This window comes from Oreochromis aureus, linkage group 16 (assembly GCF_013358895.1).
Source record: "Oreochromis aureus strain Israel breed Guangdong linkage group 16, ZZ_aureus, whole genome shotgun sequence".
Classification (NCBI taxonomy): Eukaryota; Metazoa; Chordata; class Actinopteri; order Cichliformes; family Cichlidae; genus Oreochromis; species Oreochromis aureus.
Window position 1 is genome coordinate 14984074 of NC_052957.1, and position 19224 is coordinate 15003297.

A 19224-nucleotide genomic window follows, 5' to 3' on the forward strand; every position below is an offset into this window, starting at 1 on the left:
ATCCATTTAACTGCTGTCGGTCCAATGAAACACCACCTCCTGTCTGCCAAAGGGATATGGAAATTACCTCTGCTCACTGAGGTCGCACTTATTTACTGAATGTGCAGAGATTTTAAACTATTTACAGTGTAATCTGTGGAAATGACTAACTACAACGCGACAATCTGGCCAATCTGCAACCCATACATTATTAATAAATAATCCACAACAAGACTGCTGAGCTCCCTAATGAACACATGAGAACATGAGCACTCTGTGCTTCCCTGAGCGCAATTAGTGTCAGTTAATGCAGAAAGAACGAATATGTCATAAGAATGTGTCTTAATGTACTCTGAGCCCCTTTACGCACAGTGGCAGCCTTCCAGGCTTAAAAAATGGAGCCAATGCAACGTGCCAAAACCTCAGTTTCTCCAATGGATGCTGACCCCAAAAAGCCAGTCACTTCCCATGTTACAAAGCCCAACTTTAAAAACATGTTTACAGCCTGCTACAAAAACAGTTTTGGTCTCTAAGGAAGCCAATGTTTCCCTTTATTAAAAAAAACTGCTCAAGGATGATTCTCCTTTGCAGCTGCCTGTTAAAATGTTAAAATGTCATTAAGCCTTAGAGTGATGCATTATTAGGGGTCATGATTGCTATGACTGACAGGTGGATACCAACACAACTTCACCACACCATCACAGCGAATCAGAATCAATATCTTAAGCAGGCACTTTTTTGGAACATTTACAATAGAAATATCTACTGTGCACCTTTGCAGTATACACATATAGTACAAACTTAAGAAGTGCAGTTCCTCCCGTGGGCACTTCAAGCTTGCTGTAGAAAGTAAGTCACTGCAGCTTTACAGCTTACAAAGTATGTTTCCAACCTGTATAAAAAGCTATTAATGGTATCTGATCTACATGTAGCAACAGTACAGGGGTGATTTTATTATTACTATTATTTTTTTGCTAACTTACCCTTTAAAACTTTAAAAGTTTGGTGTACAGCTGCTTTGCCAGGTGGATGCCAAGGCAGCTTTAGCCCACCATTGTTCAGGCTCTTTCAAGCTCTAAAATGTGAGTTTGCAGTCCTGTGGATAACTCCCATCTTTTATATACAGCCTATGACAATTACGCTGGTCCCACCAATATTAATATTGTACTTCCAAACTCTTTTAAAAAAAAAAAAAAAATCAGTTAATTGCAAGTGTGGTGCCCTCGAGGATCTGACAGTTGACTGTTTTGAGAGTTCGGTGATCCAACAGTCAGCCTATCCTGTGGCCATTCCAACTGCTCTCCCTGGATGAGAGGAGCAAAAATAGAAAAAAAAAAAAAACTAGGCTGCACAGACGCCACTGCTGACCTCCCTCCCAGTGAGGTAGAAAGTAAACACTCTTAGTTGATCAACAGTGAATGACGTTACTGTACATTCAAAGCTGGACTCACCTGCATTAAAGAAGTTATTTACAGCCAGCCATGTTTCTGCTGCTCAGGCTGCATAGCAACAAAAGGTGCCAATGTCACCAGGGACAGTGAAGGTTTGATCCCACCTCAGAGAGACTACACGATCATAACACAATCAAAAATTGGGATTTTTTAAAAATCTATTTATTCATGGGCGGTATGCACATTGTCTACAAACAAGGAGTGGCGAGGCAGCCACTAGTAAACTCTGAATCCAGGAATCTTGGCTTTTTGGGGGATTCTCGCAGCACAAACAGTCTCTGCTCCAACTGCAGCAGTTGTGGTCCTTGGCAGTTAAGAAAATGAATCACTACTAATGTGGTGACTGACACAATCTTCATCAAGGCACTACTAGGAGAACATCAAGTCACAGGGCCAACATAAGAAAAATGAGAACTTGTACAGATACACTGACAGGCAAATGCACAATGTTTATTGAGGGTGCTAAGAAAAGAAAAAAAACATCCAAGACTTTTTCTTTTTTTAAATCACTACTAGTTAAAAATGTAGGATTTTCATGAAGTTGTATCTTTTTTGTTTATCCATGAGTGCCTTTATATAATCTGGTATAAACTGACTCTATATTGTTTATTTTTAACATTTAAATTCTTTCAAATATGTTGATATTTACTTACTGGAAAAAAGTAAAACATACTTCATCACCATTACACCCTCTCAGATAATGAACACAGTGCAACCAAGTCTAGCCCTAAACCTCAAAGAAACAGGATGGGACGTTAAAACTGCTGAACATGAAGACTTGTACACCTTAAAAGTCTGACCGCTGTTTTTAACACACACAGGGCATCCTAGATGGTTAAACACCCACTGTTGTCATTCAATCATCTGGCCTATAGCTCTTTTAGCATATGAATTAGTTTGTAACCAGTTTGACACTGCCAAAATCTGCTCTCCCCAAAGTTTGGGCTTTTGACCTTTACCAAATAAATAAAAATGAACTGTTTGCATTGTTAGAGCACGTCTCCAGCAGTCAGAAAAGAAGCTGCTGTTTTAGCTGGAAAGATAAAAAGCTCTGATATTCCTCTTGAGATGGAAATGGTCCTTATTATGCACTGTGAGCTGAATTTTCTGTTCGATTCGTAGAAGCTGGAAAAGTTCAGAACAGTCAGACACTGTACTCAGAAAGTGCAAGGACAAAACAGCTGGATCGTTAAGACTTAACAGATTAGCAGCTGTCATAATAGCATCTTGACATCAAAGCCCAGCTTGAACAAAGTGAAATGAAATGAAAATTAGAGTAGAGCCAGCAGCAGCATGCGGAGGCTAACCACTCGATTTCATACAAATAATTTTCCATCTTAGCATTTTAGCATATTAACATTTACCAATCAGGAATAAAGCAAAGGTATGATAAGAAGTTTCAGTGAACACTTTACAGGTGAGGCTAGAAAAACTCTCTGTAGTCTTGTGGATTACTTCTCAAAATTAAGAAAATTTTGCTAAAATTTTGATAGGTTATGGGGGAAATAAACGGAGGTACTGCTTCATCATTCGAGGCATCAAATACATGTAAGCATAGCAGCCAGACTTCCAAAAATCTATTAAACCTTCAAGATATTTTACTCGCAAGCAAAACTGTAAATCTCCTGTGACGACTCTGTAGAAAGGTCACATCAAAAGAAGAAAGATTTACTGAACAGGAGCCTGATGAAGGTGGTGGCAGAGAAAAAGAGAAGGCATCACCATTTGAATTGATCTCAAGGTTGTGAATTTCTTTTAGACTTTTGAGATATTTCTACACACTTCGACACAGGATCAAGACACCAGTCAGATGTAATTTACTTCTTTTTTTTCCATTTTAATTAATAGAAATAACTAATTGATATAAAATGTTAAAGAAATTAAAAAAGTTTGACTTCAGTTACTTTGACAATGCACGCATTAAGACAACAATGCACGCGTTAAGACAATATACAGGCTTTACAGGCTTACTTACAGGCCTCTGGAGGAATACAGTTCAGCATCATCTAGCAGATATTGTATTTGTTCTTTTAGCATATGTCTCTGTAAAGCTGAAGAAGCAAAACAAAATAAAAATAATTCAATGTAAAGTTAATGATGATATACAAAAGGTTTGCAACAGAGTACCTTGTAGTTGGACGATATCAGGAAAAGGATGGTGCCACTGACTTGACTGTACAACTAAATGTTACAGAACTGAACAAAATCCCAAGAAACCTGTTCTGACAGCATTGTAAACAGTGCTATAGGACACAAAGTGAGACATAACACACCTCGACATGTTCACTGTGTTACAAAGTTTGCTGACTGACTAGGCAAGTTCAACCGGCGAGTTGACATCTTTTCCAAATGGATCGACCGTAATGCAAAAGAACAACGCAGTACAATTAAAGAGATAAAGAAATGACCGTGTACAGACATTTTCCAAGCTAAAAAATGTTTTCAAACAAAATCTGCTCTTCTAAAAACAAGCAACCCTACTCAAATGCCCTGGTAAGTTTCTTCCTTGAAGAACATTTCTAATAGTCAAGCTCCTATGATAAAAGTTGAAATAGATATTTTCCCATTTCTAAGACCATCGGCAGTCTCGGAAATGCCTGGTAAGCCATCTTTGGATGCCAAAATATGTCCCTCAAATGCTTTAAAATAAATATAAGTCTGTGCCACTATAAGGGCACTGAAATTATTGAGTCATTTATCTTGTGAGATTTTTCTCTAAGGTGGTCCATCCTCCGGACATCTTCAATGGCCCTCAGCACATGCCTGCTTCATCTTCTCGGGGAAGGCTCAAATGTCTGTTTTTATTTTATCCAGAGAGTTGTCGATCTTTGTGAGAGTCTTTTTGATGCGCAGCGCCGTTAATCTGGCTGACGGATTCTGGTACCAGCACTCCTTCATGAGTTTAGCCATGGAGGTTAAAGTCTAAAAAAGAGGAAAAATAGAAATCGATCAATGTGCCTGATGTAAATTTAGATTTTCACAAGACTTCATTTGTGTATTTCTGACAAAAGTAACATTACTTACTGGGTCTGAAAACCATCTGTTTGGGATGTTGGGTCTCTGCTGATCCACACACACAACTTTCCTCATATCTTCAAAACTCGGATCATTTGGGACCACGTCATGAAAAGGGGGCTTGTAATCTTCTACAATTCCTACAAGAAGAAGACAAAGAAGAACAGTTTACCTTTGAGATTGCACAGTTTAAGAGTGTAAGGTATAAAAATATATATTACAATGATGGCTGACTGAGATGTACACTCAATATCTTAAATCCTGCTTGAAGCCTCTTTAACAGTGAAGATAAGAAGTGGGTTTTATTCACAGAAAGTGTTTCAAGGCTACGTCTTCCCATCAATATATAAAAAGCTTTTACTCAGTCCAAGCTGAAGCCATGACTTGTTTTGTTTCTGAAGAAAGGCCTGACTACAGCCATATCAACGCAGTATCTTTGCAAACAGCACAAATATGCCATGCCCAATTTTCTGATCGCGTACATAATATTTGCAGCTGTTCTTATAGTTTCTACTACACCCATCCAAGACTAACAGATGGCCTTGTGACTTAGTGATGTAATCACGACAGGTCAGAGCTGAATCCAACAGGACAGTGTTGTGTAAAACATGTACTGACCATTACTGACTGTCCTCCTGGCGATCTCCCACAGGACGAGGCCCAGGGCCCAAATGTCCACTCTCTTGTAGGACTCAAAGCAATCCATCTGGATGGAGTCATCGAGCACTTCAGGGGCCATGTAGCGCTTTGTTCCAACTTTAGGGTTGTTCCCCACGTCTAACTCGTTTGTGTCTTGAAAATGCATGACAGCCAGACCTTAAATGGAAACAAAAGAACACTTTAAAATCGCCTCTTATTCACCTCTAATCAATGAGATTAAAAGAGAAAATACTTTAACTCTCTGAAGGAGGTAATTACTAAATATTTTCAATTAAGTCCTCATCCAAGTGAGGCAAGAATAACTAATGCAGATACTGGAGTGAAGAGGAGACTAAGTTTTCCGACACTCATCTTTTAAATCAGTCGATTGGAAGGCTATTTGTTCACCATGCGTGGCCCTGTTCGCCCAAACAGGATGTACTCCAACCCAACAACAGCTCACTTAGGAGACAAACAGCAGCTACCATGTTTGTAAGGACAGCAAAATGCGTCATTCGGAGCAGAATTTATTAAATCGAGCCTGTAAACATGTCAAGCCAGTCGCCAGGTTATGGCTTGTCCCCGAATTAGATGTTATTCAAGCATCTGCAAACGGAACACTGATGTATTAGATAAAGTGAACCAAGGTCCTCAAAATGTGTTTTCGGTTAAGGGCAAAGCAATACACCTGGAAGAGGATATTTTTTCGAAATAACTAATACGACCGAGCAGACAGATGCAAATTGAGCGACCGTGAAGCGAATACGTCTCTAATGCAATGAATAAATTGTAACCTTCAATTAACCTCTTCGGCTAATCTTCACGTGCATCAGCTCGGATCTGCTTTTATCAAAGCCGTATTATTGTTTACACCGAATAAAATACTAAAACCGAGACGCTCCATTATTCTGTTAATATTATAGCTGCACGCTGTACCATTTTATAACTCTCGCCCAAACTTATATATTTTTTATATTTGGACCACTGGGATCTGCAAGGCTTTGAGTTCTTTGGGGTATATAACCAGGATCCTAAAAGCTTTGCCTCAAGGCCAACAGCAGCCCTTTGTAACTTTATCTGTGGCACACTCTACATTTCCTTTATGCCACAGTATGATGAAGCGGCACAGAACAAGACCAAGGAAGCATTTACCTTCTGCTTCAACTCTTCGGTTTTAGTCGTCATATCATACTAAACCTTCATAACACTGACAGATTTAGCTGATGTCAAAAAAATACCCCCTCAGTAGTTGTTTAACAACAATTAGCAACTCATTAGCTCCCTTAATGTCTCAAAAAACCAGCATGTTTGTGCACTGATCTTGCAGACCCTACTCACAGCTTTGCAAATGGTGGTCTACATTTTGTAGTCAGCTTAGGGCCCCGGTATACCGGCCGCCTTAATTGCTTCACGTGTCACCAGTAATATCTTGAACAGTCACTTTTTTTAAAAAATTTTGCCGTTAATGGGGCAAGTAGCCGCTGCAGTAATCTCCTGACTGTCGCCCTTCAAACACTACTGCCACATCGGCACTGATATAGGAAGGGAAGAAGCCAAAACTCGAAGCAAAGACATTGCTAATTGTATTCTTCAAAGTTTTTCCATAAAGAATCATGTTTATGAATTGTTGCGACATCTGCCTGCCATGCGTGTCATTGCAACGTGGACCCCTGCTGTGTTAACATAAACACACGTGCACACTATTCTCACCGAGATCAGCAATGCTGCACTGTCCGTTCTTTTTCACCAATATGTTTTTGCTCTTCAGGTCTCGGTGGGCAATAGCTGGCTTGCCATGAGTGCCAAAGATCTCGACATGTAAATGCGCCAGACCGCTTGCAATGGAGAGCGCCATCCGGAGGCAGCTGTTTGCGTCGAGGGTGTTGAGCTGAAGGTAATCGTACAAGGAGCCCATCTCGTGAAAGTGAGTGATGAGCCACAGCTGGGTGCTGGAGTTCCTCGAGGTCATGTCTGAACCGATGAAGCCTACATGGAGAGATACGAAATTAAATATTGCTCATCAACAGAAATGTAAACATGCAACCAAGGAGACATTAGCATGCATGGATTCTTATACATCCTTATACAACCCACTACCTATATAGTTTTCATGCATCACTCCTAAGAGTGACAGCTTGATATGATATCAACTTTAATGGTTGTTGTGTGCTTCAGTGCATATCAGGGCTCACTAAACCTGATCATTTATTAAAGGTCGCATACCCAAGATGTTTTCATGTCTCAGCAGCACAGTGTTGTAGATTTCAGTCTCTCTGAACCAAGACTTTTCATCTCGAGAGGAGAAAATTTTAACTGCGACATTCTCTCCCTGCCACTGGCCCCTCCACACTTCACCATAACGGCCCTTACCTGACAAATAAAAAGAAAAATTATGAATCAGTGTACACACACACACACACACACACACACACACACACACACACACACACACACACACACACACACACACACACACACATACGTGTTTTCGTGAAATATCAGGACCTATGACAAAAATGTGACAAATGGGAACGTGCCTTTCTGAAGGTCCTAGAGGCATGGGAATCACACAAAGTTTGATCCATGCTTCCAGGAACACGCCCATCTGTTGAGATTTTGGCTAGGGTGAAATTTTGGTCAAACCTGAATTTAATGCTACTTGTGAGGACACTGTCATGTTTATGTGACTTATGAGTACCATAAGGTCACACACTGATATTTCATGTTTAGGTGAATTGTGAAGCCCATGGATACACACACAATTTTCAAGTATACATGACTTATAAGGACCAGGTAAGGCTAGCGTCTGTATTTTCAGCTTGGCTCTTGTTACAGGTTTTGAAATTACAATATAATAGGCATAGATGTACAATAGTAACGATGACCAGTCGGGTAACTTCTGACAGAAATATCAGACATTCATATGTTAATACAACACAGTAAATCGGAGTTGTATAGAGACTTAAAAGAGACATAGCTCAAAAATGTGGTCAGTCTACTTTTAAGTCTTAATATTGTATTGCACTAATTCATTTTGCAGTGAATGTTTATGTGAATAAAAACATGGAACATTATCTGCCTTTCTTATTTTTAATTACAAAATGCACCCATAATAAACAGATTTGTGAGTAAGAACGCAATGCAGAGACCTGCAATACTGAAATAACAGAGTCACAAACTATCTCCCTTGCTTGTTTAAACTGAAAACAGTATGAACATATGATGGCAAAAACCAGGAGAAAGGACTGAGTAACTTAGTCATTAGTAACCCAACAGACAAAGTCAAAAATGTAAAAAAAATACAATGAAAATAAAGTTAATTTTAACTGATGCAGCATTCCTGAACCTGCATTTTATAATTTTATTCATTCATCTTTCGTTTCAATGTTATGATCCTGTTGTGGATGTAATACTTTCACGGCAGCCCAGTCTCTGTCTTTCAGAGCTGCCGGCTCTGCTTGGATGCAGGAGTCACAATCCTTTTGCCAGGTACTTTGCAGCTTGTTATGAAATGAAGCAAGTGCCGCTCAACAGCCTTGACTTCATCATTTGTCCACTTGCACCTCGCCTTCCCAGCTGTCATAAATGGAAACAAAAAAAAAAAAAAAAAATATCTTAATGTGAATGTAAGAAGAGAAAAATATTCTAGTTTATAATGTGAATACAAAATGTTCTTAAACCTTAGTTTCTACTGGAGCACTGTAAAGGAGCAATAAGCACAATTCATCATAAAAATGGCCATGTGAAGAATTAGAGTTGTAATTTCATCTGGAGTACAGCATGAAGTCACACTCCCTCTCTCTGTGTTGATCTCCAGCCATAGACTTTGGTTTGGTTTAAAGGCAGTGCACAACAGCACACCTAGCAGTGAAAAGATATTGCTTAATGCTCCTTTAAGGATGCTTGGGATGAACCATTTGAAGTGCTGTGTTCTGCTGGGAATCAAAGAAGATGAAACGGATTATGATAAAAGCTCTTAATAGTGTCATGCCTGAAAACAATAAACATGTCCATTGATAACAAGTATATTCACTTAAAACATTTTGTATATGCGTGCCTTCACCCTTTCTTGGTGCAGTGTTGCTGATGTTTTTGCTGTCCAGGGTGGTTGACGCAGGAGCGCCCTCCATATTGTCCAGGGTGGTTGAGGCAGAAGCGCCCTCCATATTGTCCAGGGTGGTTGAGGCAGAAGCGCCCTCCATATTGTCCAGGGTGGTTGAGGCAGAAGTGCCCTCCATATTGTCCAGGAAGCTGAGTAAAGTGTGTGGCTTTGGTTCCCAGAATTCTTGGTCCTTGAGCCTTTGAAAAGTAACAGTGAAATATGAGAATTAATGCATGCAATAGGTTTGTTTGCTTTTTTGTTTGCATTGTAGGCAAAGTCAGCATTGGGCAGTGTGTAATTTTACATTTGATATGAATATTTTACATGTGAACATAATATACTAATAATACTCATCAATACTCAGGCATCTCCTAGGAACACATTACTTGCATGCACTACCTCTCAACTTGTGTGCCTAATCTCACAGAAGTGGACCTCCTAATCCTTATATTTAATATTTGCCTTTGTATTGCTTATTTATGCATTTTGCCAGACTTCAATGTATCCAGATCTTTTAGTACCATATTAATGAATGGTGTCTACCATTCTGTCTAATTTATATACTGCTGTCTCTTAAGCCCATCTAACATGACTATCAGGAACCTATTAACTGTCTCCAGTCTCATAACTTAAAGATATTATCACACACTGAGCAAGTCAAGATACCTTTGTGTTGTTGAGGGTCAGTGATGGTTTCTCCACTGGAATCATCATCACTTGTAACTACTTCATCTTGTTGGGGAAAAATAGTCAAGACAAAATATTTATATTAGAATCTGCTGAACATTCACAAATGTTATATTCAAAGCTAACTATGTTTCAAAAAAAAAAAAAAAAATTCACCCTCCGGATTGATCGCGATGTCATCCAGCCCTTTCCCCTGCAGGTCAGACAGTTTTCCTTTCTCCATTGCAATCAACAGTTTGCTGACTTTTGCAAGCTGCAGGGTACTCTCTGGAAGCCGGTAGAATTCTCGATGGACACGGATGTCGTGTCCGAGAAAGGTGGCAAGTTGATCCATTTCATTTTCTTTTAGATTTAGTACTGTGGACAAAGTAGCAACTTGTTTCCGCAATCTTGTTGAGGTAAGGGCCTCTGGGTACTTTGCACCACATTTATTTGAATACTTGCGAAAGCAGTCAGAGCCTCTGTAATGGGAAAGGACACCTGGGCGTGCAAACAAGTACACATTCTCTGTGCGGACTTGACACTCACTTCTGGCTTTTGCGAGGAGCTCCATTGCAGCGATCATGTCAGGTGTGAGAAGCACAGGTACCATTCTTGACCTTTTACCACCTAATCTCAACTCTGTCAAAGTGCTTTGCAAGTTTCCTTTCAAACTCAGTTAGGCCGATCATAATGTCAGGATTCAACTCTGTGCGATTCCGGGATGTAAAAACCTGGAGCTCCATTTTTGAAACTTCTCCTTGCCTTTTTCTGTTAAATAGCACTACCTGCGTCAAAGTCACTTGAGCAAGATTTCCGAAGGTTGTGCTGTTGGGTTTTTCCTCAAGGTCCTTCATGTACATTGCAGACTTAGTAGCAAGAAACTTGTGCAGCAGTGCCACATCCTGTGTAAATGGCAAAATCTGTGGTTTATTCCATTTGGCTTGTTGAAGTGTACCCAATGCAGCAGCTGAAATGGACTCTGACCACTTTTTTTCATATAGAGTGGCAAACTGCTTGGCTGACTCTGCAACATCATAGCGATTTGCAATAATGGCTTTACACTGCACAATGCTTGCAACTTTCGCCAAACTGTGTCCCAATTTCAAAGCCAAGGATGGTGTTTTATATGAGTTGCTCTCCAGCTCATAACCAGCAACAGCTCTGACTGCTTGTATGACATGGGGAAAGTTACTAGGCATAACAAGGTCTTCTGTGCTCTTCAAAGGTGTTATAGCTCTGGCGGTTATCAATAACCTTGCGATCTCTCTCATTTTTTGGCGTATGTAATCATTCCTTCTCTCATTTGGTTTCCTGCCATTGTACAGTGACTCACCAAGGCTAAGAATGTCTCTTTCACTTGTTACTACCAAGGAAATGTCATCCTGATTCATTTCACAAGCAATCTTCCATACAGCTTCATGAACTTGATCAGGTTTCGGTAATTCCAGATGCATCCGTCTTTGCCCAGAGGGAGCTTCCTCATTAAACCTCTGAGGGCACCTTCTCACATGCCTCCAAAGGCTATTTCTTGCATATAGTCCTTGACAAAATTTGCAATGACGGAAGTCCTCAGATCCTGTTGCAGTAGTGGGTCTTCGACAAGCAACCATTTCTCCAGCACCAGAGTTTGCCACAGTAGCATTATGGTTGAAGTTTCCCCTCTTCTTAATAGAGCGCAACAAATCTCTTCTTTTGCGGGATCTTTTATCATAACTGAAGGCGCTTGCAACTTCCGGCACATTACCGTGGGCAGATTCAAGGTGTCTTGCCAATTTAGCAATGGCCTTTTTACAATATAGACAGTATTGCTTCTTGTTGTACTTGCTTTGTCTTTCCGTGTTTGGCAAAGGTGTGACTTTTGTGGAGCTGTCTTTAGGTGATGTGACCCCTGATGAATCAAAACTGCGGCTTGTTACTGAAGTACTGTGACTGCTACTTTTCAGTGACGAACTAAATGTTGTAGGTTTCTCTGAACTGGTGATCTTCCCGCTGTGTCCTGAAGCCGTCTCCAATGCCATGTCATTTAACATATTTTGGGGAACCACAGATTCTCTGATTTTCATGCCAGAACTATGGAGACTTGTGTCAGAGGAACTGCCACATGAATCTGGGACATAGTCTTTATCTTCATAATCCGTACAATCTGAGAATTCATCAGTAGAGATCTAAACGAAAATGGAGAAAAAGCATCTTTGTATTTATTAATAGCTAGAATGTCATTCCCCTCCAGTAGCAGAACATTCTGCAATCCATGACTTGATGAAAATGCGTTCATATAGTTGATATGCATAGTCACATAGCATAAACAATTTGAATGAAGAAGAAAAAGGCAGCTGGCTTACCTGCTCTGAGGTATCTGTCTGGTGAAAGGTGAGAACTCGAGATTTTTGTCTGGCCTTAAATGAAACGTAACAAACTCAGTGTTTGTAATTATAATTCATTTGAATACTGTAACTCAAAATAATTATACAATTCAGTATACTGTTAAACAAATTAGTAGTAGTTAAGAAATGAAAACAATGCATTGTAACTTAATAGTGAGAATGATTTAACATACATATCACACACTTTGTGTCATGTCATTTTGACATGACATTTTAAATGAAAATTCATTTGTGAACCCTCTCAATCATTAATTATATTTGCTGAGATGAAGGCTGCATTGAGTTCACATATATTTCACACATACTTTAGTGAACACTATTCACAGAAGGATCTAAGTTCCTTATACCAGACTGTATAGAAACTGTTAACACTGTACAGGTCGAACCATATGAGGACTTCAACTTAAACAAAGTGACTCAAAGTGATTGTTTTAATACAATTAAAGTGCATTTCATTTATGCACTAGGCCCAACTGACACATATACTTGATACCAAATACAAAAACATGATGTGTAACCTGTTGGAAGAATGAAGTGGGTATGTCACTCACTAACTGGTCTTTATGAGGGTGAGACAGGACCTCAGCACTTGGTGTCTGCAACAAAGACAACAATATAACGTCAGAAACATTCTCTAGTACAAATCCCGACTAGATGATTAACTACAGATCATATTTGTATCAGTGAACATTATTGCAGAAGGATCTCACTTCCTTATACCAGATTCTATACAAACTTAACACTGTACAGTTCTGCTACCCAACAATATGAGGACAGTGTAACACACACTACAGTTGTTGGTCCAACCATATGAGGACGTATTCTGAAACACACTCATGTCCTTCACAGATTAAAACAATATGAGGACAGTGTAACCCACACTAGAGTTGTTGGTCCAACCACATGAGGAAGGCAACTGAAACACACTCATGTCCTTCACAGATTAAAACAATATGAGGACATGACGACTGAACACATGTAGAGTTCATGTTCCTGACTTCTAACTTCTCCTGCTGTTGTCAATAAAAGCTCTAAACCCAACACTGATGTAAAGCCATCTATTTCCCCAGAAATTAAATCATGTAAACTGATCGTTGGGAGGTTAAATGGACAAAAACATGTGTAAAAGGACAAAAATATCAAATGTAGTCAGAATAAAGATCAAGTTGATGCTTTAAGGGAAAGTTTGGACTAACAAATGGTATAGACAATTAGATTTTGGTTAACTTTGACTCAAAGTGATTGTTTTAATACAATTAAAGTGCATTTCATTTATGCACTAGGCCCAACTGACACATATACTTGATACCAAATACAAAAATATGATGTGTAACCTGTCGGAAGAATGAAGTGGGTATGTCACTCACCAATTTGTCTGTATGAGGCTGAGACAGGACCTCAGCACTTGGTGTCTGCAACAAAAAGACAACAATATAACGTCCGAAACATTCTCTAGTTTAAATCCCGACTAGATGATTAACTACAGATCATATTTGTATCAGTGAACATTATTACAGAAGGATCTGACTTCCTATACCAGATTCTATACAAACTTAACACTGTACAGTTCTGCTACCAACAATATGAGGACAGTGTAACACACACTAGAGTTGTTGGTCCAACCACATGAGGAAGGCAACTAAAACACACTCATGTCCTTCACAGCTTAAAACAATATGAGGACATTGTAACACACACACATTACGATCACTGGTCCTACCATATGAGGACTTCTACTTAAACACACTCATGTCCTTTACAGCTTAAAACAATATGAGGACATGACGACTGAACACATGTAGAGTTCATGTTCCTGACTTCTAACTTCTCCTGCTGTTGTCAATAAAAGCTCTAAACCAAACACTGATGTAAAGCCATCTATTTCCCCAGAAATTAAATCATGTAAACTGATCAGCGGGAGCTGAAATGGACAAAAACATGTGTAAAAAGACAAAATATCAAATGTAGTCAGAATAAAGATCAAGTTGATGCTTTAAGGAAAGTTTGGACTAACAAATGGTATAGACAATTACTTTCTTCTAATGCTAATGTTGATTTTGGGAAACTTTGACTCAAACTGATTGTTTTAATACAATTAAAGTGCATTTCATTTATGCACTAGGCCCAACTGACACATATACTTGATACCAAATACAAAAACATGATGATGTAACCTGTTGGAAGAATGAAGTGGGTATGTCACTCACTAACTGGTCTTTATGAGGGTGAGACAGGACCTCAGCACTTGGTATCTGCAACAAAAGACAACAATATAACGTCAGAAACATTCTCTAGTACAAATCCCGACTAGATGATTAACTACAGATCATATTTGTATCAGTGAACATTATTGCAGAAGGATCTCACTTCCTTATACCAGATTCTATACAAACTTAACACTGTACAGTTCTGCTACCCAACAATATGAGGACAGTGTAACACACACTACAGTTGTTGGTCCAACCATATGAGGACGTATTCTGAAACACACATCTCCTTCACAGCTTGAAACAATATGAGGACAGTGTAACCCACACTAGAGTTGTTGGTCCAACCACATGAGGAAGGCAACTGAAACACACTCATGTCCTTCACAGATTAAGACAATATGAGGACATGACGACTGAACACATGTAGAGTTCATGTTCCTGACTTCTAACTTCTCCTGCTGTTGTCAATAAAAGCTCTAAACCCAACACTGATGTAAAGCCATCTATTTCCCCAGAAATTAAATCATGTAAACTGATCGTTGAGAGGTTAAATGGACAAAAACATGTGTAAAAGGACAAAAATATCAAATGTAGTCAGAATAAAGATCAAGTTGATGCTTTAAGGGAAAGTTTGGACTAACAAATGGTATAGACAATTAGATTTTGGTTAACTTTGACTCAAAGTGATTGTTTTAATACAATTAAAGTGCATTTCATTTATGCACTAGGCCCAACTGACACATATACTTGATACCAAATACAAAAATATGATGTGTAACCTGTCGGAAGAATGAAGTGGGTATGTCACTCACCAATTTGTATGTATGAGGCTGAGACAGGACCTCAGCACTTGGTGTCTGCAACAAAAGACAACAATATAACGTCCGAAACATTCTCTAGTTTAAATCCCGACTAGATGATTAACTACAGATCATATTTGTATCAGTGAACATTATTACAGAAGGATCTGACTTCCTTATACCAGATTCTATACAAACTTAACACTGTACAGTTCTGCTACCAACAATATGAGGACAGTGTAACACACACTACAGTTGTTGGTCCAACCATATGAGGACGTATTCTGAAACACACATCTCCTTCACAGCTTGAAACAATATGAGGACAGTGTAACCCACACTAGAGTTGTTGGTCCAAACACATGAGGAAGGCAACTGAAACACACTCATGTCCTTCACAGATTAAAACAATATGAGGACATGACGACTGAACACATGTAGAGTTCATGTTCCTGACTTCTAACTTCTCCTGCTGTTGTCAATAAAAGCTCTAAACCCAACACTGATGTAAAGCCATCTATTTCCCCAGAAATTAAATCATGTAAACTGATCAGCGGGAGCTGAAATGGACAAAAACATGTGTAAAAGGACAAAAATATCAAATGTAGTCAGAATAAAGATCAAGTTGATGCTTTAAGGGAAAGTTTGGACTAACAAATGGTATAGACAATTAGATTTTGGTTAACTTTGACTCAAAGTGATTGTTTTAATACAATTAAAGTGCATTTCATTTATGCACTAGGCCCAACTGACACATATACTTGATACCAAATACAAAAATATGATGTGTAACCTGTCGGAAGAATGAAGTGGGTATGTCACTCACTAACTGGTCTTTATGAGGGTGAGACAGGACCTCAGCACTTGGTGTCTGCAACAAAAGACAACAATATAACGTCAGAAACATTCTCTAGTACAAATCCCGACTAGATGATTAACTACAGATCATATTTGTATCAGTGAACATTATTACAGAAGGATCTGACTTCCTTATACCAGATTCTATACAAACTTAACACTGTACAGTTCTGCTACCAACAATATGAGGACAGTGTAACACACACTAGAGTTGTTGGTCCAACCACATGAGGAAGGCAACTAAAACACACTCATGTCCTTCACAGCTTAAAACAATATGAGGACATTGTAACACACACACATTACGATCACTGGTCCTACCATATGAGGACTTCTACTTAAACACACTCATGTCCTTTACAGCTTAAAACAATATGAGGACATGACGACTGAACACATGTAGAGTTCATGTTCCTGACTTCTAACTTCTCCTGCTGTTGTCAATAAAAGCTCTAAACCAAACACTGATGTAAAGCCATCTATTTCCCCAGAAATTAAATCATGTAAACTGATCGGCAGGAGCTGAAATGGACAAAACATGTGTAAAAGGACAAAAATATCAAATGTAGTCAGAATAAAGATCAAGTTGATGCTTTAAGGAAAGTTTGGACTAACAAATGGTATAGACAATTACTTTCTCCTAATGCTAATGTTGATTTTGGGAAACTTTGACTCAAAGTGATTGTTTTAATACAATTAAAGTGCATTTCATTTATGCACTAGGCCCAACTGACACATATACTTGATACCAAATACAAAAACATGATGTGTAACCTGTTGGAAGAATGAAGTGGGTATGTCACTCACTAACTGGTCTTTATGAGGGTGAGACAGGACCTCAGCACTTGGTGTCTGCAACAAAAGACCACAATATAACGTCAGAAACATTCTCTAGTACAAATCCCGACTAGATGATTAACTACAGATCATATTTGTATCAGTGAACATTATTACAGAAGGATCTGACTTCCTTATACCAGATTCTATACAAACTTAACACTGTACAGTTCTGCTACCAACAATATGAGGACAGTGTAACACACACTACAGTTGTTGGTCCAACCACATGAGGAAGGCAACTAAAACACACTCATGTCCTTCACAGCTTAAAACAATATGAGGACATTGTAACACACACACACTCGATCACTGGTCCTACCATATGAGGACTTCTACTTAAACACACTCATGTCCTTTACAGCTTAAAACAATATGAGGACATGACGACTGAACACATGTAGAGTTCATGTTCCTGACTTCTAACTTCTCCTGCTGTTGTCAATAAAAGCTCTAAACCAAACACTGATGTAAAGCCATCTATTTCCCCAGAAATTAAATCATGTAAACTGATCGGCAGGAGCTGAAATGGACAAAAACATGTGTAAAAGGACAAAAATATCAAATGTAGTCAGAATAAAGATCAAGTTGATGCTTTAAGGGAAAGTTTGGACTAACAAATGGTATAGACAATTACTTTCTCCTAATGCTAATGTTGATTTTGGGAAACTTTGACTCAAAGTGATTGTTTTAATACAATTAAAGTGCATTTCATTTATGCACTAGGCCCAACTGACACATATACTTGATACCAAATACAAAAACATGATGTGTAACCTGTTGGAAGAATGAAGTGGGTATGTCACTCACTAACTGGTCTTTATGAGGGTGAGACAGGACCTCAGCACTTGGTGTCTGCAACAAAAGACCACAATATAACGTCAGAAACATTCTCTAGTACAAATCCCGACTAGATGATTAACTACAGATCATATTTGTATCAGTGAACATTATTACAGAAGGATCTGACTTCCTTATACCAGATTCTATACAAACTTAACACTGTACAGTTCTGCTACCAACAATATGAGGACAGTGTAACACACACTACAGTTGTTGGTCCAACCACATGAGGAAGGCAACTAAAACACACTCATGTCCTTCACAGCTTAAAACAATATGAGGACATGACAACTGAACACATGTAGAGTTCATGTTCCTGACTTCTAACTTCTCCTGCTGTTGTCAATAAAAGCTCTAAACCCAACACTGATGTAAAGCCATCTATTTCCCCAGAAATTAAATCAAAAACATGTGTAAAAGGACAAAATATCAAATTTTGTCAACAAAAGCTCTAAACCCAGCAGTGATCTACTCTGGTCTTTATAACTAGAATAACATCTATCTTTTCATCTACTAATATTTAACATTTCTTGTACTGCACAATCTATGAAGAGGATTTACTTACAGAGCTCGCCATGGCCACATAGATTCTCCATAGTCATAGGTGATTTCACTCTCTGCTTGGATATTGTCAATAGCAAACAAGCAGAGATGAGGTTTATCCTGGACTGCCAGCTGTTTCATCTTGCAGTTTGGGTACTTGTGGTCATCATTAACCAGCCGGCCAAGTGAGTCGTCTTCACGGGAGGCATCAATGCTAAAAGTGAAGAAAAGAACATATGATTTGTTCACTAAAAACATAATTTTGTAAAGAACAACTGATATTGTATATGCCTTTACTTACCACCATGTGTTATTTTTCCATTTAAAATCAAATAGGAAAGCAGTTTGCTTTTCTGTGTACTTTTTCTGCCGCTTGTCCCGTTCATGTTCTGAGATAAGCTCCCACGGTACTCGACCACAAAGGATCCCTTTTCAATTGGTTCAGAGGCAAATACACCACGTCCTAATACAAGATGTTCAATAAGTAGTGTTAAGTAATACAATCCAAATCAGGTTTACTGCAGCTGATCAGCCACTGACAAAACATATGCAGAACAAACAATCATAAAATGTTTTAATTGTGAGGGGAACATCTAGATCAGGGTGGGCAATTTCAGTCCACGAGGGCGGTGTCCCTGCAGGTTTTAGATCTCACCTTGGGTCAACACACCTGAATCACATGATTAGTTCGTTACCAACATGTCCTGAAGAACTTCAGGACATGTTGAGGAGCTAATTTAGCCATTTAAATCAGCTGTGTTGGTTCGAGGACACATCTAAACCTGCAGGGACACCGCCCTCGTGGAGTGAGTTTGCCCACCCCTGATCTAGATGCTTACGCTCAGGGATGCAACAAATGAGTTGATACAATAAATAAATACTAATAATAAAAAC

General features: G+C 38.9%; 2 protein-coding genes across 6 annotated transcripts in view; both read right to left on the minus strand.

Moving 5' to 3' along the window:
* Positions 1-3243: 3243 nt before the first annotated feature.
* The window catches only part of LOC116322940 (activin receptor type-1), a 42468-nt gene continuing 26487 nt past the window's right edge, over positions 3244-19224 (minus strand). For all 3 annotated transcript variants that reach the window (XM_039599935.1, XM_031743165.2, XM_031743166.2), the window contains exons 9-13: positions 7308-7454; positions 6795-7070; positions 5064-5261; positions 4455-4585; positions 3244-4352 (exon numbers count right to left, since the gene is read on the minus strand). In XM_039599935.1, coding sequence (XP_039455869.1) covers positions 4218-4352; positions 4455-4585; positions 5064-5261; positions 6795-7070; positions 7308-7454 — 887 coding nt within the window. In that variant the 3' untranslated portion in view covers positions 3244-4217. The remainder of the gene's footprint in view (positions 4353-4454; positions 4586-5063; positions 5262-6794; positions 7071-7307; positions 7455-19224) is intronic.
* LOC116312804 lies at positions 8571-10476 on the minus strand. 3 transcript variants are annotated; one of them, XM_039599938.1, is made up of 5 exons: positions 10030-10476; positions 9853-9918; positions 9148-9383; positions 8765-9016; positions 8571-8660 (listed from the first exon to the last, which is right to left on the minus strand). In XM_039599938.1, the coding sequence occupies exons 1-4, from the start codon at positions 10463-10465 to the stop codon at positions 8978-8980; spliced, it is 777 nt and encodes a 258-aa protein (XP_039455872.1). In that variant the 5' UTR covers positions 10466-10476; the 3' UTR covers positions 8571-8660; positions 8765-8977. The 3 variants fall into 3 exon arrangements, with proteins under 3 accessions (XP_039455872.1, XP_039455871.1, XP_039455870.1); XM_039599937.1 differs by having other exon boundaries at positions 8765-9019; XM_039599936.1 differs by having other exon boundaries at positions 9142-9383.